Genomic DNA, 25,352 nt, shown 5'->3' on the forward strand with positions numbered 1-25,352 from the left:
AAGGACATTAAGATTTTGTTCTCCTATGTGAAACGTTCCAAATTTTCAGGAAGACTAACAAATCCAACTTACACCACTCAGCTAATTATCATTATCTTAGTTTCTTAAGAAAAACAAGATTTACAAAACCACAGTCTGTACATTTATATCTTTTGATGGTCCACACAAGCTACAGCAACAAGCTTACTGTAATTCAATTAAAATTTCGATCATTCATGAAACACCAACCCTTAGGAAACCAAGTGTCAAATTCTCCCACCTTTGAGGAATAAAAATATGAAATTAAATTGCATGTACAGTGTGGTCCATCAAAAGATACTTAACCCTATCAGTATTAGCTACTTTTTCACACCAGATTACTGCTCATGAAGATGTGTGCTCCAGACTGTTTGAACGGTAAGGAAAATTGCATAAAGTTTCTGAAAACATAAAGCAGTTCTATGCCTATACAACCTTTTGCAGAAAGGCTTGCAAATTCTATTTACAGCTTGAGAGGCAGGGGGCAGTAACTTAGGTGCAGTATCTCATTAATGTATATACAACTTCTAATCAGTTCAGCATACAAAGCAAACTTTCTTGCTCTTGCTTGGAGTACAGGCAGAGCTCCTATATATTTGCCTGCAAAGAAACCTACACAAAGCACGGTGGCCAGTCTAGCACCCATGAATCAGATGTACCCAGCAACATGTAACACAGCCCACAGCATGCTGAGATAGAAGTGGCAGTACATTACTGCAGGATGGGGTCATGACAGATGCCCTTCCTGCACCACAAAACAAGAAGAGATTTATACAATGAAATATGTATTGCTATGGAGTCCACTGATTTGATACATCTGTAGTAGATACGGGCCTCTACTGTAAAAAGGTAACTGTTGAAGTATACTCAGATTTTGTTCCAATTCCCATAGTTGTATACAGGTGAAAAATGTTTATGATGAACACAAGACTGTGGAGAACAGTGAGGGAACAGAATAAAAGGAATCTATAAAAGTAAGTAAGAAAGAAAAAACAACACAAGAGGACTAAAGGAAGTCTCTCCTCCCTTCCCCTCCCTCTCCTCCCTTTTTTCTTTTTAAGTTGGATACTACTCCTGAACAACTTTGCATAGACAGTTATTTTCCTCCTACATAGTATTTATTAACACAACATCTTTTCTTTCTCCCTTTCTTAGCCCACCAAAATGCATCATGAACACTGTAAATAACCTCCTCCCTTTGGATTCTTTTGCAATGCTGATGCTCAAGTAGAACAGGAGACCAACACTTCAGAAGAGAGAAACTCTGCTTCATGCGTAAGGCTACAGTCTCCTTCAGAATGAATATATATTAAATAAATTAATAAATAGGAAAAACAAGCTTAAAAAGCTTCTTTCCTTATTTGCTAACTTAGAAAACAGGACATCACAGTTAATCATTGTTGGATTAACTGGTTTTGCTGTAATCAAAAGTATACTAAACTTAGAATTCAAAGTATTTTCATTATCTTTTTCTCAAATTATTTTATTTGCTATAGAAATATACCAAGTAATTATCAGGATAATATAACCAAATAAAGAAAGTTGTTACACAAGCAAGATGATTACCACAAAGTGTAATGTTTTTTAAAATTTTGCATCTTCCTAAATTCTCAGAAGTCATCATTCTTCTTCCAGACATTACAAATAGAGTCCAAAGCGAATACGAATAACCATATTCGGCTTTGTGAGTCAGCATAGGTAACACCCTATGTATTTGCCATCTTACAAGGTGTTATAGAACACTTTTGAAACCTGTCTTTTTCTGAAGGAATTAAACATTTTAAATCTGATTCAAAATCTTCATGAGTGAGACCATACTATATGGAAAAAACTTATGTCTATTTGAGAAACACAATGGGCATACTTTTCATTTTGCAATTCCTGCATTTTTCTTTGAGTTTCTTTATTCTTTTCATCAATTTCCTCTTTCAGTTCCTTAACCTGAGTTTTGTAAAGTGTCTGTAAAAGAAAGCATAAAAAAAGAATCATTATTCAAATTCCATAGTGAAATTCTTCATTGTTTTGGTACTGGTTGGTTTGAATCTGTCAAACCCCAACATATGCTAGTACTGCTTTAATGGAATTTCCTCCTTCCCGCCTGTCCAAGATGCTCCTTTCCAGTTTCCCTTGTGTAGGGAACTGATGTGACCAGGTTAGTTTTCAATTTTCTAGTCTGGTTTCCTACATTGTTGTACAAACACACCTGCTGACAAAAGGGAAGGAAGGCACTAGGACACAGCTGAGCAGGTCTCTTGGAGACAACACGACAAAACCGCGTCCCCTTGTAGCACTGCTGTCTCAAAAATGTTAGTCAAACAAGCCTAATACTGTCCTGTGCTTCCACCTGTTGTATTCTGTTTGTATCCATGTATCTTTTCTCTTAGACTGTAAGTTTTTTTGCGTACAGACTGACTTAACTGATCCAACAGAGGTCTGATTTACGTGAATGACTTCTGTTCTTAATTACTATATTGTTATTAACACCACCAGTAATTCTGAAAGTTAAAATTTGATCTTCTACAGCAAAGTACTTTTGCTAAATATTCAGACTGAATTATGAATGCCTCATTTAAACTACATGCTAGTGAAAAAAGAGAAAACTGAGAATGAAACAAAATACTCTGGATCTTCTTATTAGCAGTATGTTATGGAGAAATCCACAAAAACCTGTAGCACATAATGAAATTACAATCATATGAAGTTCAGAAAACACATAAATTTTTATTGCCACTCCAAGGAAGAACTGAATTTTAAAAGTACTTCCCAAAGTGAGATGTCCATATCACAAATGTATTTGAAGTGCAGGCATTATAGAGCATCTCATGTTATTGTTTCTTTTCACAGAAATGAAACAGATCTAACTAAATCTACGAAATACACATTTTGGCTACCCAGAGTACCAAATAAGGCTCTTCAGGGACTCAGGTGCAGAGAAGGTATCTTTTTAGAAGGATGAGGAATACACATAGAATGCTACTGGATCTATGGTTCTTAAATATACTTATTGTAGATCAATAGCATAGAATATATTCCACTAAGTATGGAGATTTTGAACTCTACAAAGTTTGCAATTATGTCAGAAATATACCTCAAGATAGGAACTACTCTGATGAATAATTCAGATAAGAGTTACTCAATGTAATATATAAGATTTGACAAATAACTACAAAGCACTGTATTAGACAGACTATCTAATGTTCTCTATTTTTTTGTTCATTGTATTTCAAGCAGGATTTTGTGAATTGCTGATTTATGCCAGGTTGTTATTTACATTTAAAAAATTCTAATATGTCAAACTATTCACTGTTCAATGATTTCACATCAAAACGTACCACTCACAATTCTTTGCAAGTCTTACCGAAAAATACTGCTCAGCTTCAAGCTGATCCTGAAGCTCACGCATTTGACCTTCATTTCCTCTGTACTGTCTTTGACGGAATAAAAAAGGAAAACATGTAAAAAGTTAGCTACTAACAAATGACAGACTATTTCTAACCAGAACAGCATCCTACGAATCTCTCACATTTGCACACATACTGTTTCACAAAGACCAACAGTTTGCTGTATCCTAGAATTCTAATTTAATTACATTCCTTATTCTATGCTGATGATCATTTCAGTATGTAATTTAGAAGACAAGTAGTACTCCAAATGGAGAAATGTTAAGTCAGCTGAAGGAAGATATGACAAAAGTCTAATTAATGAAATATGTCTTCAGTCAGCTTAAGAAATCTTAAGAAAAAGAATCAGGTAGTTAAAGGGGAAAAAAAAGCTATTGACTCCCATGTAGTAAAACTAAAAGTCCCGTATTTAATAATTAGTATCACAGTCAATCCGTAAAGAAGTCACTCAAATAAAAGTGACATATATATATATATGCCTTGACATAGAATGATGAGCCAAGAATTGTTCTGCGTCATAGCTCATAACAAAAATATTCCAACACTGAAGGCTACCTGTAGAAATCATAACATGCAGCTAAAAATATTCTTTTAGTTTAGGAAAAAATGCCTGTGCACCAGAGACTTTTCTTCACTAATAGAAACAGGCCAAACAGTACATGTATAATTAAGCAACTTTTTCCATTTTACTTCAGATTTTCACTTACTTAGCAAGTTGAGCCAACTCGAATTCCAGTAATCTCTTTGCTTCCAATAATGTATTGATTTCCTGTTTCAGCTGCTTCTCAGAACCCTTCAAGTTATCTGCTTCAAAAGCTTGCGCCTTTAATTCACTCTGTGCCACTATTCGCTTATTCGTTTCTTGTTCTAGCTGAAGTGTTAGATTCTTTACCTAAATGAGAAATACTTCATTTAGGAGTGTTTGCTGCATAAACAATTGCATGTGGTTGGAAGTGTTTCATATATGGATCATTTTACGTCAAACGCCATTGCCTAGATGCTACACATTGTACAATACATAAAAAGATTCCTAAGTCTCCACAAACACTTCAGTGCAATAATCTTAGAGAAAGCTGCTGCCCTTACAGAACATACAGATATGACGCGGGATGATGATAAAGCTTCCCCATCCTTAGCTTATTTCAAAGTCCCAAATGTGTTTTATCTTATCTTAAAGGCAACAATGGAAGAAGCCCAAATTGTCTGCTGAAAGGTCCTGCAAACCCCTCTGTGGATTTCAGACCTTAAAAACTTCTCACCCTAGAAAAAACTGCAGCCTACCAGCTATATAAAAATTAATTTACACAAGTTGTGAGCCCTAAGAAAGGCGTTACAACCTTCATTGCCAGTGTCCTGTAAAGAAAAAGTAAGGAGGAAACTATTATTCTTAGTACCTAGTTTTCACACTCAATATTCTAATTGCATTTCCTTGAACAAATGCTTTTCTGGAGAATGCAAACTCAGAAACTGCAAACCATCCAAACCAATCAGACTACAGAGTCAAATTCACAGGCAAGTTTTTCCCTTTAAAAAAAGAAAAAGGAAACACAAAAATTTGCATTATATTGAGGGCTCAAATATGTAAGACATCCAAGAGCTAAGAAACAAGTGGAAATTACCTAACACTATTTAGGCCAACAACTGTCTTCAGTTCTACTGAGAGGTGTATTATACAAGGAGGTCAGTGTAAGCTAATTTAATGCAGCTATAATTTCTTATTTATATAGAAAATTGTTAGTGATTAACATTTTACTTACTTCATCTTCCAGTCTTTCCTTTTGCTCAAGAAGGTGTTCCAGTTTCTGCTGAGATTGCTTCAGGTCGAAGTCCAGCATGGAACACTGTTTTTCAGCTTGAACTATTCGATTTTCTGCCTTTTCTCTTGCTGCCCTTTCTTCCTTTACTTTTTTTTCCATTTCTAAACAAGATTAAGGAAAGAAAAACAAGAAAAATGAATATGCAGCATCTGCAAGAATGCTTTTGTAAACACAGTCTTAAACATCCCAATATTTTTCAGACCCTTTTGTTCAGCTATTTAAGCTCTTCTGCTGTTAGATAGGGACTGATTAATGAGTAAAAACTTCCTGGCATTACTACAAGAAACACTAAAAAAAGAAATATATTTCCAATTTTCATTCAAAGCACTGGAATATTATAATGACAACTGAAAGATAAATAGCAAAAGAAATAAAAAATACAGATTCTTGAAGTAATCATTATGAAATAAAGGCAAAGTTTCATTTCCATGAAATGAAATGGATAGTAGAGGGAAAGAAAAGAAATGCTATCATTCGTGTTAGCTTTCTGAAAAGTTTCAAACTACACATGTAGATACCCATGACCTTCACAAAGAAAACCTGATGGATTCAGTTCAGATATCAAGCCACATCTTTGATTCATGGATATGTATCTATAAAAGAAACTTCATTGCTTCAGACAAGCCTAATACAACACTGATATTTTTAATGCAGTTACACAGGAATGAATGCTCCAAGACATCTGTCTTGATAATGCATTCTTTCAATTCTGTTTAGCATTAGCCAGAATTTCAAGATGCAATAGCATTTTAGAAGCCAAGGAAGGCTTTGAATTGCAGATGCAGGAAGATACTTAAAACATCAAGAAACAATGCAATTTTTACAGTACAAGTACCATGTTAGAGAAAATTATTTAAAACCTGTAGTTTTCATCATGTATGTTTTAAGATTTTGATATTCATTCTTTTTAAACAAGGGATTAAACACTTGTATAAGAGTACTACATTATAAGAAGATGTGTTTTAAGATATCATAATCAAAATACCTTTTATTATGTATTTACCTGAAACTTGCAAGAAACACTTACCACACATTGCAACTGATCTTGCCTCCTCTATTGACTGATGTTTGTCAGTTAACCGAGCTTTAGTCACTTTGTGTTCATTTACTTCCTGTTCTAACCGGTCTTGTAATGATTTGAGTTTGTAGTTCAAATCTATCTCTAAATTATTCTTTTCCTAAAGATAAGGGAAAAAAGTTACCAGATTGCTATAATATTTCTATAATATCCACATTTCCTTTCATCCCCTTTTTAGTGTTAACTTTTTGTTATGAAGAAATTATCAATTTTATTTTCCATGCTTAGTAAAGAATGGTAACAAAAAAAACCTGTATTCAGTGCTCTGGAGAAAACTTCATTAACCTTTTTCAGTAGTCCATAAATTCGTAAGATAACGGAAACTTCTCAGTTTGAATAATTAGTAGTCACATAAATTGGAAACATACAACTAAGCCACCGACAACACCAGAGTACAGAGGAATTTGAATTATTGCTACCTGGATGCAATTCTGTTATTTCATTGTTGGGATTGCCAGACATTAACAGTCACTCATGAAGCAAGCACTGGAGATGAGCTTTGAGAGACAGGGACTTGCCTTTGCATCACCGCTTCACATAACACCGAATGAGAACGGTAACTGCTTGCACCCTCCCTTGTAGGTAGTCATTATCTCTCTGGTTTATTTGGATAGACCACACAGCACAGCAAGTCTTTACCTGACCTCAAAACCTAGAGTTAACTATATGGCCTATCTGGAAAAAGGGTGCAGGATTTCCTTTTACTCTTCTTTACTTGTTTCTCCATCTTGGGGTGGGGATCAGAGATGTTAGGGGAACATGCTGTTACCATTCGAAGGGAAGGGAAGGGGAAGTTAAGAATTTAAACAGTTCAGCTCCAAAGTTGATCAAAAGGTCTGGCACTGATCCAGCCAAATTAAAATCCAGTAAAAGCAGAAATTTAAATTTCAGGTCTTTAAAAAGTTCAATTAACAGATTTTCAGGAGGCAAGTCTCTGCAGTGATAGTTAGGCAGGCAGAACAAAAATTACTTGCTACTGGCAGAAGGGCTGGATCCTTGAATCAGTGATAGTGAATGACAAACATGAATTTTATGCCCAAAGCTACAAGTAAGAACTACCTGAGGACTTGTGAGACTTACCATGCCGATGAGATTGTAAATTAGCACTAGTCAATCATTTTAACACAAGACTAATTTAGAGCAAGAACACAGGACTTAGCAACATCAATAAATACTATTTGAAAATACAGTCAAAAGCTGACACAGAACATTAGCCTCAGCATCATTTTACCACACCTTTTCTGAATGATTAAGCATATCCTGTGCTTGTTTTCTTTCTGCTTCCACTCTTTCGAGATTGTTTTTAACGTTTTTTACTTCTTCTTGTAAAGTTGTAATCCGAACTGCCATAAGAAATGAAATATCATTCAATATTAGTTACTCAACCTAGATCAATAGGCTTTTCAACCTTTATTGATTTCTCGGCCCCTAAAATATTTACATCTTCAAATTTTCCAGATATGCAAAGGCTGTACATTGTAAAGGAAGCTGATCTTCTCAGCCACTCCTTATGCATGCCATTAGTAACAATTCATAAAAAACAATCACATGCAAAATTTGGTACCTGCCTTCCATCAATCCCAATATCTAATATGCAGAATTTCTTCCACTAATCTAAGTTCTGCTGTGCAGAACCTTTTCTGATGTTAACTCCACTAATATATAGATAAGGCACATTACACAGAAAGTCAGTCTCAAATGGATCTACAGGTACTAATACAATACGTATTCGCCGAACTGTGACTCAAGTGCTCTGCCATGGATAGAGGAACTATTCCCTGTCCCCCACAGCATCTACCACAAGACCCTATGTAGCATCAGAAGTAGATGCCTGAATGTAGTAGATGACTAAATACTAAGTAGAATCACAGAATGGTTTGGGTTGGAATAGACCTTCAAAGACCATCTAGTCCAACCCCCTGCCATGGGCAGGGACATCTTTCACTAGACCAGGTTGCTCAAAGCCCCATCCAACCTGACTTTGAACACTTCCAGGGATGGGGCAACCACAACTTCTCTGAGCAACCTGTCCCAGTGTCTCACCACCCTCATCGTAAAAAATTTCTTCTTTATATCTAATATAAATCTACCCTCTTTCAGTTTAAAACTATTGCCCCTTGTCCAGTCACTACAGGTCCTGGCAAAAAGTCTCTCTCCATCTTTCTTATAAGCCCCCTTTAAGTACTGGAAAGCCGCAATAAGGTCTCCCCCAAAGCCTTAGTAGTAGTACTCTGCATGTGTTTCTGTGTATATACATGCACATGCTAAAGTAGTAGTGTGTGTATATATATAAGCTGAGAGTAGTATATATTTCTAGACTGAAGAATTTGCATTAGCTCCTTTAAAATAAATACATTAAAAAATATTTTACTCTATATTACACTTAATACCTTAAATACAGTATACAAAAATATACTTATCCATTCAAATACATCTATCTACAGTACAGTCCACTTCACTTAATTTTGAAGTATAAAGAGACATCCTGGCAATATGTAAGAAACTACAAGGTGGAAGAAGAGAAAGTCTTACTACATCTTATCATTTTCTCATTAATTTTAAATATGCTTTTAAAACCGGCTGTATGAGTATTTGAATTACATAAAGCTATTTGGGTATATACCAGCAAAGCACCTTAACCCTACACCCTTCAGAAAAAGATCCTTTTCCTGCAGGCTGCCGAGTTGGATGTGGTCAAAAAACCATTTTGAACTGCACAGAATAGTCTTCTCATGCCATTTGTATCCCCTGCTTGCAATGAACAAGAGACTGGATCAAACTCCACTCAGTCATTTCAGAGGAACTTTACAATCACTCAACTGAAATTGATTTACTATATTTGAAGCACAGTAAATAGGCAACTTGATTCTTGATAGTTCTTTCTTTGTGCTAGCTATGTTTACCTTAAAAAAAAAAACCAAAACAAAAAAAAAAACCCAAACAAACCAACCAAAACACCACAACCCAAAAGTCCTCAACAAAAGATTGTGCCTCATGGAAAATTATTTTCAATACTGCAGACAGATGGTTTAAAATGACAAGTTAAGATGCAGGATCCATTAGCATAGGCACAGTCATGAACTAATGTATATGAATAGTTTCTAGTATGAAGAATCAGAAGTAATCAGAAGAATCATTACAAATGGTAAAAAGTTCCAAGCATCCTGAAAAAAGGGATTCCATATCTGCACCCCTTACTATGCTTTCCATCTTGCTTATAAAGTAATGTAGAAGCATCATAAAAGAAAAGAAATACAATTTAACAACAAAATAGCTTTCTCCACAAATGAAAGAAGAGAAAGCGTAGGGTATATCAACTTGGCTACTGCACCAAGGCAGTAAGACAGTGTTGTGTCTTCTCTAGCACTGTATCAGTTTTTCGTATTTTTGTCCCACTGCACTCAGACTTTTAGTCAGGGCAGCCCCACAGACTTACAATCAGTGGCTTCCCACTCTTTGATTTTGATACTCTCCTTCCCAAGAGCTGCTCAGACATGATCAGGAAGCAAGATCCAATCTTCAGAAATTGTTCTATTAAGTCACCCTCAGTTGGCAGGTTGGCTTTCCTCCCTTTATTTAACTGTACTTTATTTAATAATGTAGGGTTATCACAACTTTTTTGATGAAGTATAAATACAGAAGAGTTACCCTGTAGTTCTCCAATCATTTCAGATCCATGACTTCTGTCCCTTCGTTCCGACTCCAGAGCTGCTTGCAGTTGGTAATAATCTTTCTCCACCTGCAGTTTTGTGCTTTCTAGAACTCTGCACCTTTCCTGCAGTTCTCTATTCAGTGATTCTACCTGACTCAATGACTTGCTCATTTCTGTGTTACCCTTTCTCAGTCTTGCTGCTGTATCCGATTCTGTCCTCAACAAATCATTTGCTTCTTCTAGCTGTTAAAATAAAAGACAAGATTCTCAAATATAAAAATTAATAGGACCAGTTTTATTATATCTGAATGCTCAATACTGCTTCTCAAATCTAAGAAATAACGAAGACAACGAACAGAAGCAACATACTTGTTTTTGTAATTGTGTTATCTTCTCATTTGTAATTTGTGAATGTTGGCTGAGTTTTTTCAAGTCTTCCATCTGATCTTTTAGTGTGGACACTGAAAAGAAATTACATCATTAATACATCAGATTAAAAAAATCCTTAGTGGTTTGTTCTGGAGTTTGTTTTGTTTTGTTTGTTTGGGGTTTTTTTACACAAACATGCTCAAATAAATTCTTGGCATGTAATAGAACTTTCATTGACTTTTTGCCTTCTAAATACATTTTTAGATCAAATTCTGTGCTTGCAGAACAACACATGCTGTAGAGAACAGAATTTGAAAATAAGAAAAAAATGTGTTCTCATTAAAACTCAAATAAAAATACACTCAAAATTTGTGTTCATTATTTGAAAAGATCCCTTTAAAGTTGCATAGCACTTAAGGTGCTAAGGTAGCAAATTATTCCCCAAAACACATCATATACCTCATCAGCGTCAATGTTTGAACAACATGGCATACCTTCATTTTCCACATTCCGTCTTTTTTCATTCTCTTGTTCAAGTCGTCTTTGGTACTCATTTATCTTATGTTGTAATACCATCTTTTCCTTCTCAGTCTGAGACACTGTTAATTCCAAGTTCTTTCTTTGATTTCCCTAAAATTAGAAGCACTGGTATTTTCTATTTACATTTTAAGGAATGATTCCTAAACCAGTATCTCTGCAACCAATTCATCAAGGAAGCTGATCGTTTCCAATGAATGAGTTTCTGGCTTCCTTGAAAAGGTTTTCAGAAAAGATGGCTTTTTAAACTTCTACATGACAAATCTATGAAATTACTAGAAAAGTTATCGCTAACGTAATTATAGGTAAGTAGCTATTAAGATTAAGAAACAACATAAGGACTCAATAGAAAATAATCTGTACATTAATTTTTAGAGCAACTGATTTTGATAAACTCCAGAGAAATTGCAATGAGCAAGACTAAACAAAACATTTAGCAGAGGAAGCAATTCAGCGTGACTTGCAGAAAGAGAAGGGTTTTGAAAATGTTTACAAATAAAAATGTGCCTCTCAATGCTACGTATTGAAATGTGATGGTTTGGTCTCAAATTTAAACTTTGAACAATTTTTTTTAGTCACAGAAGAAATATCTTAAATCATGAAAGTACTATCCACATATCCACTATCCAACTAAGAAGGCTTCAGTGAGGAAAAAAATTACCTCTTCATCCAGCTCTTTCATTATCTTGTCTAGCATTATGTTTGAAGATCTAAAAATAAAAAAATCATTTAAGTAATATTTGAGAAGGATACATTATACCTAGTGGTTTTCCAGTGAAATAATTTGGGACCATTACTCAAACGAACATTTACATTTTGGCTAATGCTATTTTGTAATAAACATTTGAAATTGAAGAAAACAATCAATCACTGGCAATAATTTGTAAAATAGACTATTAAGTATTTATCAACTTTGCTGCAGATTACATATGCAAAACTTCAGATGCCACATTTTCTCCCTTATTCTGCAAATGTAAAAACAGCGTATGTACACAACAAGCTATCATTAAAATTAGAACACCCTTGGTGAACTGCTAAAACTTCCTCTAGTTGTGAACTTTCCAAATATCTAAAATGGTTCATTAATTCAACAGTAAACAGCTCCCTACTATGGATAAAGATTTGTATATTATTATTTAAAAGTCTCTCCGCTGAAGCAATGTATTAGAACATAATACTACAGAGAGAGTGAGGTAAAGTGCATAGTAAAACCTCAGTTAACTGGCAGTAACACTGACACATCCATTGCATTTTTGTAGCTAGCTATCCCTTTCAAAGAGATGACAAAACGGACCCAGACAATGTTACCTGGCAGGTACAATAAGGAGCAGTTACAGCAACATATTGTATCTACTAACTCTGCAGTAAACAGTATGACATATCAGAAGACACACAGTTGTGCTCTGACAACTTCAGTAGCACTGCAGGAAGACAGTTAGTGAATATCTTTCAAGCAACGTACGTCCTGCTTGTGGAAAGCAATCAGAACGTGTGAACAGTGAAGTTGTGCTTAAATAAGCGGCAGTGTCACACAGTCTAAATTCCCACTGGACCATGTTGACTACCAGTTCCCTCATTAAGTAGCTTGTACAGCTACACACTATGGTCCTAATTCACAAACCTAAATTCTTCCTATACCTAGTGTTGCCTCCTGGCTTTATTTAGGCCTTCAGGACAAGACTTCAAAAGGAGAAGCTAACTGAATGGGAATTTAGTTTGCATGAATCCGAGTAAAAATTTCTGATTATCAGAAAAGAAGAATCCCAACTGTCTGTTCATAAGTGTAGCTGCAAGAAACAGGCAAATTCTCACGTAGCTACTTCAACATGGTAGAAACAAAACTTTAGAAAGCAAATAGTTCTTCTTACCTATCAGTCACAGGAAAAAAAGGAATGTGGTTTTCCAAGTGCCATGTATTTAGAAACCAGACAGTTAATTTTAATCATCCAATATATGTCATATTTTACATTTTTTTAAAAAATCAGCATGATCATTGTGAACCAATAAACCATATGAATTCAGAGATATCAGGTAAACTCAAACATTCATGTGTTCAGAAGGAGTATGTCTTACAGACTCTCATCCTGCTGGGGGACTTCAACCACCCTGACATTTGCTGGAAAAGCAACACGGCAAGCTGTAGGGAATCCAGGAGATTCCTGGAATGCATTGAGGATAACTTCCTAAGCCAGGTAATAGACACCCCTACCCAAGGGGATGCAATACTGGACCTGATGGTCACCAATGCAAGTGAGCTCACTGGCGACATCAAGACTGGAGGCAGCCTGGGCTGCAGTGATCACTCATTGGTGGAGTTCACACTCCTGAGGGACATGGGAAAATTGAGGAGTACAGTCAGGACCCTAAATTTTAGAAAAGCAAACTTCCAGCTCTTCAAGGAGTTAGTCAGAAGGACCCACTGGGAAACGGTCCTCAGGGACAGGGGAACGGAACAGAGCTGGCAGATCTTTAAGGACACCTTCTATAGAGCACAAGAGCTCTTGGTCCTCAGGTGTAAGAAATCAGGCAAGGAAGGGAAGAGACCAGCATGGCTGAGTCGAGACCTGCTGGTCAAACTAAAGATCAAGAGGGAACTGCACAGGCAGTGGAAGCAGGGACAGGTATCCTGGGAAGAGTACAGGGAAGCTGCCCGGTTGTGTAGGGAGGGGGTCAGGAAGGCCAAGGCACAGCTGGAACTGATTTTGGCAAGGGATGCAAAGAATAACAAGAAGGGCTTCTACAGGTATGTCAACCAGAAAAGGAAGGTTAAAGAAAGCATATCCCCCCCAATGAACAAGACTGGCGACCTAGTATCAACAGACGAGGAGAAAGCAGAGGTACTCAACAACTTCTTTGCCTCGGTCTTCACTGGCAACCTCTCTCCTCACCCCTCATGAGTCAATGGATCACAAGATGGGGAGCAGGGGAGTAAATCCCCTCCCACTGTAAGGGAAGATCAGGTTCAAGACCACCTGAAGAACCTCAATGTACACAAGTCTATGGGACCTGATGAGATGCACCCCAGAGTCCTGAGGGAATTGGCTGATGTAGTTGCCAAGCCACTCTCCATGATATTTGAAAAGTCATGGCAGTCAGGCGAAGTCCCTGCTGACTGGCAGAAGGGGAATGTTATGCCCATTTTTAAACAGGGAAGAAAGGAAGACTCTGGGAACTACCGACCTGTCAGCCTCACCTCTGTGCCTGGGAAGATCGTGGAGCAGATCCTCCTAGAAGCTATGCTCAAGCACATGGAAGACAGGGAGGTGATTCGAGACAGCCAGCATGGCTTCACCAAGGGCAAGTCATGCCTGACCAGCCTAGTGGCTTTCTATGAAGGAGTGACTGCATCACTGGACAAGGGAAAAGCAATGGATGTCATCTATCTGGACTTCTGTAAAGCCTTCGACACAGTCCCCTACGACATCCTTCTCTCTAAATTGGGGAGATATGGGTTTGATGGGTGGACTGTTCGGTGGATAAGGAATTGGCTGGATGGTCACATCCAGAGGGTCGTGGTCAATGGCTCGATGTCCACATGGAGACCGGTGACAAGTGGAGTCCCTCAGGGGTCTGTACTGGGACTGGTGCTGTTTAACATCTTCATCAATGACATAAACAGTGGGATCAAGTGCACCCTCAGCAAGTTTGCAGATGACACCAAGCTGAGTGGTGCGGTTGACATGCCAGAAGGACGAGATGTCATCCAAAGGGACCTGGACAAGCTGGAGAGGTGGGCCTGTGGGAACCTCCTGAGGTTCAACAAGGCCAAGTGCAAGGTCCTGCACCTGGGACAGGGCAACCCCCAGTATCAATACAGGCTGCAGGATGAAGGGATTGAGAGCAGCCCTGCCAAGAAGGACTTGAGGGTACTGGTAGATGAAAAGCTGGACATGAGCCAACAATGTGTGCTTGCAGCCCAGAAAGCCAACCGAATCCTGGGCTGCATCAAAAGAAGCGTGGCCAGCAGGTTGAGGGAGGTGATTCTGCCCCTCTACTCTGCTCTCGTGAGACCTCACCTGGAGCACTGCGTCCAGCTCTGGGGCCCTCAGCATAAGAAGGACATGGACCTGTTGGAGTGGGTCCAGAGGAGGGCCACAAAAATGATCTGTGGGCTGGAGCACCTCTCCTATGAGGACAGGCTGAGAGAGTCAGGGTTGTTCAGCCTGGAGAAGAGAAGGCTGCGGGGAGACCTTATTGCGGCCTTTCAGTACTTAAAGGGGGCCTATAGGAAGGATGGGGGCAATCTTTTTAGCAAAGCCTGTTGTGACAGGACAAGGAATAATGGATTTAAACTAAGGAAGAATAGACTTAGACTAGACATAAGGAAGAAATTTTTTTTACATGGGTGCCAATGACAACAAAACATTTTCTTCATACTATATTCAAGAAAACTATTTAAATATTGTTTTAGAATGACTTAAACCTATGCCTGGAACTCCCTTGGAGAACTACAGTACCTTTCTTAGAGTTATTCTGGTAATCCCTAAAGCAGTAATACAGAACTGAAGTGTTAGATGTATTTAAATTATGTAAACAATTAAAGTTCAAAGTCTCACCTGCACTTTTGCTCCATTTCATCTTTCAACTGCATTTCATTATGTAGTTGTTCTTCCAACTCATAGATCATCTTCTGCATATTTTCAAGCTTTAAATATATATTTGTACATGAAAGGACATGCATTAAATTCAAAAACCTCAAAAAAGTATTTCAGAGTATTTAGAGCTGCTTATGTTGTATCACAGCTTACTCACTTCTATCTAAACTCTAGATTTTTATCTTATTAAAATGTGATCCCCCCAAAAAAAAATTATAAAAAAGTTAATTACAAGAAACAACTTTAATATTATGCAGTTTTATCATCTGAACGCATATAAAATTTTAGGGTTCTGAATGGTTCTGTCAAAATTCACGCGGCTAAGCTAAGTCAAATCCTCCTTGTTTTAAGTATCTTCAGAATCGGACTAAAGATATTACTGCAAAGATATAAGAAAGCATTTTAATTAGTCTCAAAATTTCTTTTTCTAGCATGAACCACACGTATTTTGGAACGCATCTTCAAGCTCTCAACAAGTTCAGGAAACAGAACCAGGCCTGTCAGTTATTAGCAATAGGGGGGAAAATGCTCTTAACATCTATTTAGTCAGAGATAATTTTTACAGCTAGTGCTGTACTAAGGTTTGAAAATAGTAACACACTTCAGATATTAATACAGACCATTACTGTACAGCATGTACTGTTTGCCAGCAAGATAAATTCTGAAATTCATTCTTTCCACGTAGTCTCAAAATATCTACATTTTGCTGCATCTCTGGGCACAAAAGTCCAACTCCAGTATCAGCAAAAATCCTCAATGGACAGGATGGTGTCAACTTTGAGGAAGCTCATTAAGCCAAGCCCATGATGATTCACTCTTTTAAACCTTCTTGCTGATCTTGTCAGGATTTCAGCCTTATTTAGCCTTCCCACATTTCCCTCAACACTCTTGGAACTGCACAGAGAAGAAATACAGTGCTAACTGACTCTCTTCAAAGCAACATTTGGTTCTGACCCCTTGCTTTCTTGTTCCTTGTTCTAACTTCAAAAACTCTGACAATTGCCTGACCCCTTTTGCACAATCATCCCACAAAAAGGAGCAACAGGACAGTTCCTCCTACCTCTGCCTCTTCTTTTTTTCCTTTTCCCACAAAATATGCTTAGAGAAACTAGAAATGCTCACCGAGATCATGAAAAGGAGACACATTACGCTTGCCTCCATTCTTTCTTGATAGCAACAGTAAGTGTTCTCAACAAGGACTGCCCTCTGTACAGTCCTAAACAAAGATCTCAGTTTGGAGACATATTATAGCACGCTTTATCCATATTAAATAAGAAAGTTATAGGTGAGATTATTTTTGCCTACTTCCAGGCAGGCGTTTTTCTTACTTCCTACTTTCAATCTGTTCTCCTTCCCATTGTAGTAGGAACTAAAGCATGGAACACTCAGGTGCTCTCAAGAACTGGAGATCCCTTCTCATTTCCTCCTTTATTTTTCTTCCACATCCTTAAGCTGCTCTGAAGTTTTCAGAGGAAGAACACAGACATGGTGACTGGAGACTAAGCAGAAACTACATATTTTATATATTCACCACTCTATTCTGTATATTTACCACTACCTATCACAAAGCCTTGAGAGAGCAAGGAAATACTGGAAGAAATAGACTTCTCAGCACTTACAGAACAGCTCTGGAAAACCAATTACTGGTGTGACATAACACCATGTGGATGAGACAATGGTTGTAGCCAAAAACCACAGAGATGGCCTCTAAATCTAAACTTTGAGGAAAAGGGAAGGAGGACCAATACACAACACATTTATCTCCTTGGTATGAACTACTGAGAGATCAAGAGGCTAGCTCTCACTTTAGTAAAAAGGGACCACAGCTAATGCACAAAAATAAAGGATGAAGACGTTTCAACATAATTGCTCTTCCATTTCTTGGTTACTCATTTTATAGCCCTTCCAGACAGGCTGCATAAAGGAACTACATGGGATGGATGAGGAACAAGTCCAAAAACACATCTGGCAACTGAGGCATTTCTGTACTGACTCCTACTAGTTTGGACCTCCACTGCCTCCTCTTGCTTCTTTCTGTCTCTGGACACTTTATAGTGCTGTACCCCAAGGGGCCTATCTAAGCTTGCCGAGCAGTTTAATTACATTAGTAAGACAACGGGCTTCCAGAGAAGTTTTGCACAATCTGATATCAATAGACTAAATAATACCTTAAGAAAATCCTGAGTTGCAGTTAACTCAGTATAAAAGCATTCCTTTTTGTTTTAGTTTGTTCTGAGTTTCCATTTTGAGTAGGCGGTGGCAGAGGAAAGGAATATGGAAAAGCCTGCCTACAGCAGAGAAGCCAAGAAAAATCCCTCTGGAACTGCCATACTACTTTTTTCTTTTTAAATCACCACAGCATAGTGTGTCTGGTTCTGCACCCTGAACCATGAAGAAAACCAAAGACCCTGTGCAAAAGAACCTGTTAATCTCCTCTTTCTGAATATCTGAACTGTTTACAGGTGGTTATGGTAGCACTAAACCAAAGTAAATAATCAGATCTTCAAAGAAGTTTGAAATTCAGTAAAGGGACATTGAATTCCATTTTCCTCCAACTTCATGGCCTAATTCTGTGAAGTTTTACACACTTGCAAAACACAATTAATTTCTCGGACATTGCTGGCACTCAGTGCCTCCCAGAAGACACTCAGTACCATGCCAAAATGCAGACAGACCAGGTAATATCTTGTGTTCTATTACCAGAACTAATACATTTGCTAACCATTTGTCAACGTTACCATTTTCATTGCAGCATGTAATGAAAGAAAAACAGCTGAGAAACAACGTGGGGCAAAAATACCTTGTAGTAAAGACTTAACATTTATTTAAACCTCTCTGTGTCACTGATATCCTTCCAGAGCTTCACCTCCCAAAACTGTTAAAATCACAATACATTCAAATACACCTGACAATATGGACAGGACTCTTGAGGGATCTCTAACTACATGCAAGTGCCTGTATCCCACTAATTATGCCAAGTCCATTCAGTAACTCTCTTCAAAGTCAACCAAAGGCCAGCACACAGCTTTAAGTATCCGGAAATATTTGAAAGTCTGGCTCTATTTTTAATTTTACCATATCAACAGCCAAATGCTTATGAGCAAAAAAAATTATTGAACACATCAACATACATAAAGAAATCAAGACACTTCAATGCCTAATAAATTCATATAGCCCATTAAAGTACATAATCAGTTCCCCTACCCTTTACAAATTTTCTCTGGGTAATACCATATATCATTAAAGCCTTTATATTGCAAGTTTAAGAGAAAATGGAACATGCATCGATATCTGCTTCTCTTCTACTTGAAATGGAAAACATAACAGAACAAAATACTAACGAAGTAAATCACAGTCAAAGCCAAGCAGATTTCTTTCAGAGTTAATTATCTTTTTTTTTTGACAGTGTTTTCTTCTGGAAAGAATGTAATTTGTGAGATATCAGACCATTCTAAGGCCATAGCTTGATTTACACCAGAACTTACACAGAATCCAAGCCGGCCTTGTTTCCAACACCTCAGTGTACCTTCCTGGAAACTTGACTGCCAAAAAGCTTGGGAGGCAGTGACTGAAAGAATTCCTTAACATTTCTTGCTAGGTGAACTACTCTATAAATGCAGATTCTCAGTGTCCCAATTCCCAATAACTTGTGGGGCACTCTTGGGAAGGAGCAGAATACCCAAGCTTGGTACGTTATCTGCCACTTCCCACTTAGTTAACCAGAAGTCCAGTTAAACTGGCAGGTTGCTGGAAAGCCCAAGCCTCCCATCACACTCATGTCCAGCCTCCATGACTGCCACAAAGCCAGTGTACACCTGGGATGAATAAGGCACTCTAAAAATACTGCACAAACACCTTGATATTCCTGAAGATAAAAACTGTGAATCTAGTTCCACAAAAAAAGTATGCCGTTTCAGCTATTTTATCCCAATTCAGGAAAACTAATGTTATATGAAGAACTGAAATTCCTCTTTTCCAATAACTTTAACAGGCAGACTGTACTAAACAGTTAAAATGTATGTGTTGATTTCCCATATTCCAAGCACTAAAATAATTTGAAACGTTTAGAACTCAAAACAGTTTATTCCCATATATCCAACAGATTCTTTGCTAGGATCCAACAAAGCTGAAAATCAGTGAGACGTACCACACTTTTTTCCACACTGGAGCCTGTTCTGTTATCATTGGAATTTTCTGCAGAGACAGCTAAATACCTGTAACAACATTTTAAAAGTTTTATTTTAAGAGTTGTTTAAAAGCAGGTTATGAAAAATCAGAATACAATCATCCTAAAACATAACCCCCAGATTTTTTGCTCCCAAGTGTGGATAAACAAATACTAACATAATCAGATTTTTTCATTTCTGTATTTATTATACTTTAAGATTTAAGCACATTTAATTGAAAACCTCACAAAATTTAATGTAAAGGGTAAAGCAGAAAACTGCAGTAGAAGACCTCCAGAAAAAAGGATTTCTGCCAAATACTAATACAATCACTTTTCTTTTTTTTAATAACCATTAAAAAAAAAAAATCTTTGCTTTCCATGGTTACAACACACTCACTGGCTTCCATCCCATAAATATTTACTCAGGCGCTTACACAGCAAGTAGCAGCAATGAAGCAAACTCTGCAGAGATTGTGTAACTTCCAACAAAGTTACTAAGAGATACACAAAAAGCTTGCCCTGAAGCCAGGGTTCTTATTTTATGTGTTTTCTAAAAATACCACAGATTTCTATTTGTCATGATTCTGAAAAGTCAGGTAAATAAATACAAATCATTATTTTGAAATTCCTTTGGTATTTGATGTGATATTCTTGGCCTGATAACTGATCTAGAGAGACGTAAAGCATCTCTAAATGAATCAGATTATGCGAGGAAAAACTCTCCAACACACAAACGGAGAAAGATGGACAGATTATCTTTTTTGTTTCACATGCATATTTTCACATATATAAAAACCCCTCCAAAAGATCAAGGAGGGTAAAATCAAAGACATCTCCAAAGCCAAGGTCAAATGAAGCATCAAGACTGGTTTCAGACAAATCAAATGACAAAGAGGAAATGGAACAGTTCCCTACAGAAAGGGGCTTGCTGTCTTGAGTACGAGAAGCCACCATATTTTGCACATCAGGGTTGTTGAGCAGTGAGAATGCAATATTTAAACAGGCACAGCACCAGCTCCATCAGAATCCAGAAGAGAACACACAAGCCAGACAGGGCTGCTAAGTGTTCTCAGCTAGTATGCCAAAATCTGTGTTATAGGTGAAGTTCAATAATAAATAATCGTATTTCCTAGTTTACAATCAATAAGATTACAGCTGCAGAAAGCATTCTACAGTAAAAGCTTGTACTACTTCCTTTAAGGACAGAAGTCACATCGTTTTCCTAGATTTTCGTTTCTTTAAACTCTCCAGCGTACATGAATAAGATGAAATTGAAGGAAGGTGGACATAAATGTATGCAATTTTTTTAATGTTTCAACTATTTTCAATACACAAAGGGAATAAAAATTAGGATTATAGGTTTAGCAAATATGAACGGTTGCTTCAGACTTTTCAAGACTATCACACCAGCAGAGTATTATGGGACAAAACCCAATTCTAGGATAGCATTTTAGTTCTAGTAAGCCTACAAAGTTATGATGGTATTTAGTAGCAGAGTTCTTCAATGACAGCAAAACACAGCCACTTAGTTGTCTAAATTCCTGATACTGTCCCCCAAGAAGAAAGAGGGGGAGAGAAGAAATTTTGTTATTAACAAGCTTCTGTATGCTACTTCACCTTCTTGATAATATATTCCAAAATCTTCCTGCAAGGCAAAAATTAAGACTTTTTAAATTATAGAGTAAAATCAGAACAGTAGGTGAAATTCCTGAATTTCTGAACTCACACAGACTGTATGCAAAGTTTGCAAGTCCTTCTAAGCCTTACTATGCAGAAAGCAACAACAAATCCAGCTCTTTGCAGAGATGGAAAGAATTTCACCACAGGCTTGGAAAAGTGGTGGTTCTTCTATCCAAGGATGAAAACCAGATTTATTTCCTTTAAGGCTTTGCTCTCCAGAAATGCTATTAAAACTAATAGTCTCTATCTGACATGATCTACTAGAAGTTTTAGCCCATTTTAAGCCTGATACCCACTACAATTAAAAGCAGCTTTCAAAGTAAGAAAAAGTTATCGAGATTTTCGAATGTAGATATAGCAATCCATAGTGCCTACAATAATAATGACTGCTGAACGTATGAATTAATATAATTTTAACTGATATAATTTAAAGTCTTCTAAGCAACAGTGAAAACTGTAAGGCATCACAGTCTCACTCTGCAGTGGATGAGTACTTTGGGAAAAAAAAAAAGAAAAATTATGAAGCAGATAACAGGAAAGTAGAAGATTATTTTATTTCTAGTAAGCCAGGGTTTAATTTATCACATGCTAAAACACTGATGTAAAGTACGGAATCTTCATATACAGCTCAGGAACAGTAGTTCACAGTAAAACAAAGCAACATTCATATCCCTGATTCATGACTCTACATATATAATTCAGTGCTCTGCCAGCAGCTCTGCCTAGTAGCAGCAATAGTGGATTTTTCTTGCTTAGCTTTTTCTTGCTTGCTAGCTTAGCAGCACCATTATATAATATTCTTAATGCAGAATAAGACATTCACAAATTCAGTGTGATATTTTAAGGTACTGATGACTAGCAGTACTGGTTATCATTACCGAAGTGTCAAAGAGTACAATTTATTAGGATTCTGAATCATTAATAAGAATCTGAAAAGGCTCGTATCTAAAATCTGGTTGGTAAGAGTCAGAAACAATGTTGACAAAAGAATACCCCATTAGCTTGCTTTCTGCATACATACCGACGGTTGCTGTAGTATGTAAATCCTACAAAAGGAAGTTGGTTGCCCACAAATGCTTTTGGTATGGGAAATGTTTCTTCCTCTCCTTTGTCTTCTTCCAGATCATCAAAATTACTAGTGTCAATGTCACTACTTAAGTCAGGCACAACTGGTGCTACAGCTATGAAAAAAGCAGAATAGTATGATAACAATCATCGTATTACTCAAGTGACACAATCAAGAATTTTGGGGGGAAATTTCTCTTTGGTGTCTAAGAAATCTCTTTCCTTGGTACACAGTAAATAAAACTTTAAATTCCATTAGAAAGAAATATGGCAGTCCTTTTGCTAACATGATACATAAGTAAGCCAGATCACTGTCTCTGAGAAAAGCATTATACTTACTGTCTCTGAGAGTTTCCCAAGCCCACTGATCATTTTTGAAGAAAAGGTGCCGTTTAATTTCTTCTACACCATTTCGTCCTAGCCTCACTTCCCTGTTAAGGAATGTTTTGGTTAAGCATGGAAGATTACATAAATTATTCTGAAGGAAAGACACATTCTAAGGCATAATCTAACAAGAAAGACAAAAAATTTCCTCTCAAACTACGGTAAGAAATAGAAGTATCTCAAAGTTTTCATATGCAGATATCTATAGGAGCACAGCAGCTACATTTCAGAAGACAATCTGGTTTAAGTCTGTTCCATAAGAAGTCCTGCTGCTACTGTTTCCACCATCACAGACTGGGGCTAGGCAGCTGCCAAGCAGCAGCTAGGTTCCACTTTTCCTAGGAGTTCACGCTGCTGTTTGAATCCCATTGCAGCGCAGCGAATGCAGCAGCCCCCCTCCTTCGTAGTACCAGTTCTCAAACAAAGGTTATGCTTATATTAATAAGCAGCATGGGTACAACAGGAGCGTAACTCACAAAGTGAACCAGACCTAACAGCCACATTTCAGACAGGCTTCCTTTGGGCTGACTCCACCCTGATCCTGAATGCCCACTAAGAGCTAGGGGCACTCCTGAAATGCACCTTCTGCTTTAGCTTCATCCAAAAGGAATCTGTTTTGCATGCCCCTCAACACTGTGCAACACAGACCAAGGTAACGGTAGCTGTTACTAAGGAGTAGCTTAATCATATTCAAACTAAAGCACTTCCCTTCCCCCAGTATACATCCTACTACCGTAAAGAGCAGCAGCAACCATTAGTGACTCCTCTCCCAAATGTTTACTTCTGTTGAGCAGTTTAGAAACCCACACAAAACAAATGTACATATATGTTTTTTCAACATGAGAAGAAATTAACTAAATGAAGGCTTACTTTTATTTTGAGTGAAGTTTAAATCTTACCTATCAGTTAGAAAGGCACAAATAAGGTTTTTTGCCTCTTTAGAAATCTCATTGTCATCAGGGAAAGTAAGGGAGTTCTTATGGTTCATAATCTTACTGTATGTTCCAACCAAAGAATCTGCATAAAAAGGTGTGTCACCTGAAAAAATAATGAAACAATTAAAAAACAGATCGAAAGTATTGTCGATTTGATTTATAATATTTGAACTATGCAATACTGCAAGCAACTAAGTGAACAAGAGGCAAGGACAAGCATTTGAGAATGGTGCCAGAATATTTCTAAAACATACTCTGCAAACAGCATGATCAGCAAACCACAGCTTATGTCAGAAGAGTAACAAATTAAACAGTTAAAAACAACAGCGATTTTAACATGGAATCTAGTTAAGTAGTGTAGTCACTTCTGATTATCCTACTACTCACCTACAAGCATCTCATACAAAAAGACTCCAACTGACCACCAGTCGCACTCTCGCCCGTAGTAACCATCACCCCCCTGGGACTTCAATACTTCAGGAGAGATATAGTCTGGTGTTCCCACAGCTGTATCACATCGTACCATACCTTCCTACAAGGAGGAAAACAGCCAGGACCAAATATAAGATCCAAAATTGCAAGCTATTTCCAAGAGTTTATGCAGTCTAAGCAACATCAACAGATCAACATCAACTTTCATCAACAAACGTTTTTTGAATGGCTATTTTAACATTTTTAAATTCTAAGCTGCTAAATCCAGAACAAAGCACCAGATTTGTCAAACAGTGAAAGTTACTTTAAAAACCTCAGTTAATATTCAAGACATAATCAGAATTTCATCTAGGCCCTGTAAACACTGCATAACCTCTCCTGGTCATGCCGGTATAAATGTGTCATATACTGATAGAATGTACCATAAACAGGGAAAGCTCCTCTGTTAGCATAAATGGGTCAACATCAGGGATTTTGTTGACAGGATCAGCTAAAGTACAAGTTTTTCACCTTGGACCCAACATACTTAATGCCAGAAAGACTAAATGCAGACAGGGCCTTGAAACTCTAAGCAGACAGACTTCGAAACAGGTAACAGGCGAGAAGAACGTTTGACGTTCCTCATGCCCCTGAGAAAGGGCTGGCAGAACAGAGATCAGTCACACTGGAGTTGGCATCCAGAATGATGAAGCTGCAACCACGTGCCCCTTCCCAGTGCCATTCAGGCATTTCTGAAATAATCCTGTGCCATTGCTAGAAATGGATCAGTAGAAAAACTTGCATAAAAATATATTACTAAGTAAATACAACAAATACAAATCCAGTGTTGTGTATGCAGCAAATCCAGAATGCACCTAAATTAAGCTCCTATACTGAGCAGTTTCTCCCTCACAGAGTAACCTTTCTCTTTCAAAAGACCAGAGGAACCCAAGACTAGGCTCAAGACTACTCAGCTACCTTTGTTTAGATCAGCGCAAATGTAACGTGTTGTTGACACAAGTTTACTTCTGTAATGCTAATATACAGCAAAGTTTTGTAATATTTTTTCTTTTCTTTTTTGACACTTACAGCTTAAACGCTAGGATAATGTTTTTCTGTATTTCAGAATTCCTCATTGTTAAGAACACAACCAGTCAAGGATAAATCTTTATTAAGTCAAAATAAAGCCAAATTTTGTGTCAGCTGTTCCACTGAAATAGACTATTTGTGACTTGAGGCAAC

General features: G+C 37.4%; 1 protein-coding gene across 1 annotated transcript in view; it reads right to left on the reverse strand.

Moving 5' to 3' along the window:
- ROCK1 (Rho associated coiled-coil containing protein kinase 1) overlaps positions 1-25,352 on the reverse strand; it is a 90,496-nt gene that overhangs the window by 22,350 nt on the left and 42,794 nt on the right. Inside the window, 16 exon segments of the mRNA XM_075706473.1 lie at positions 1,883-1,977; positions 3,377-3,446; positions 4,127-4,311; positions 5,177-5,337; positions 6,264-6,414; positions 7,551-7,657; positions 9,963-10,209; positions 10,336-10,427; positions 10,830-10,965; positions 11,534-11,582; positions 15,429-15,517; positions 19,615-19,681; positions 22,337-22,496; positions 22,720-22,811; positions 23,664-23,802; positions 24,087-24,231. Coding sequence (XP_075562588.1) covers positions 1,883-1,977; positions 3,377-3,446; positions 4,127-4,311; positions 5,177-5,337; positions 6,264-6,414; positions 7,551-7,657; positions 9,963-10,209; positions 10,336-10,427; positions 10,830-10,965; positions 11,534-11,582; positions 15,429-15,517; positions 19,615-19,681; positions 22,337-22,496; positions 22,720-22,811; positions 23,664-23,802; positions 24,087-24,231 — 1,985 coding nt within the window.

This window comes from Pelecanus crispus, chromosome 2, assembly GCF_030463565.1.
Source record: "Pelecanus crispus isolate bPelCri1 chromosome 2, bPelCri1.pri, whole genome shotgun sequence".
Lineage (NCBI taxonomy): Eukaryota > Metazoa > Chordata > Aves > Pelecaniformes > Pelecanidae > Pelecanus > Pelecanus crispus.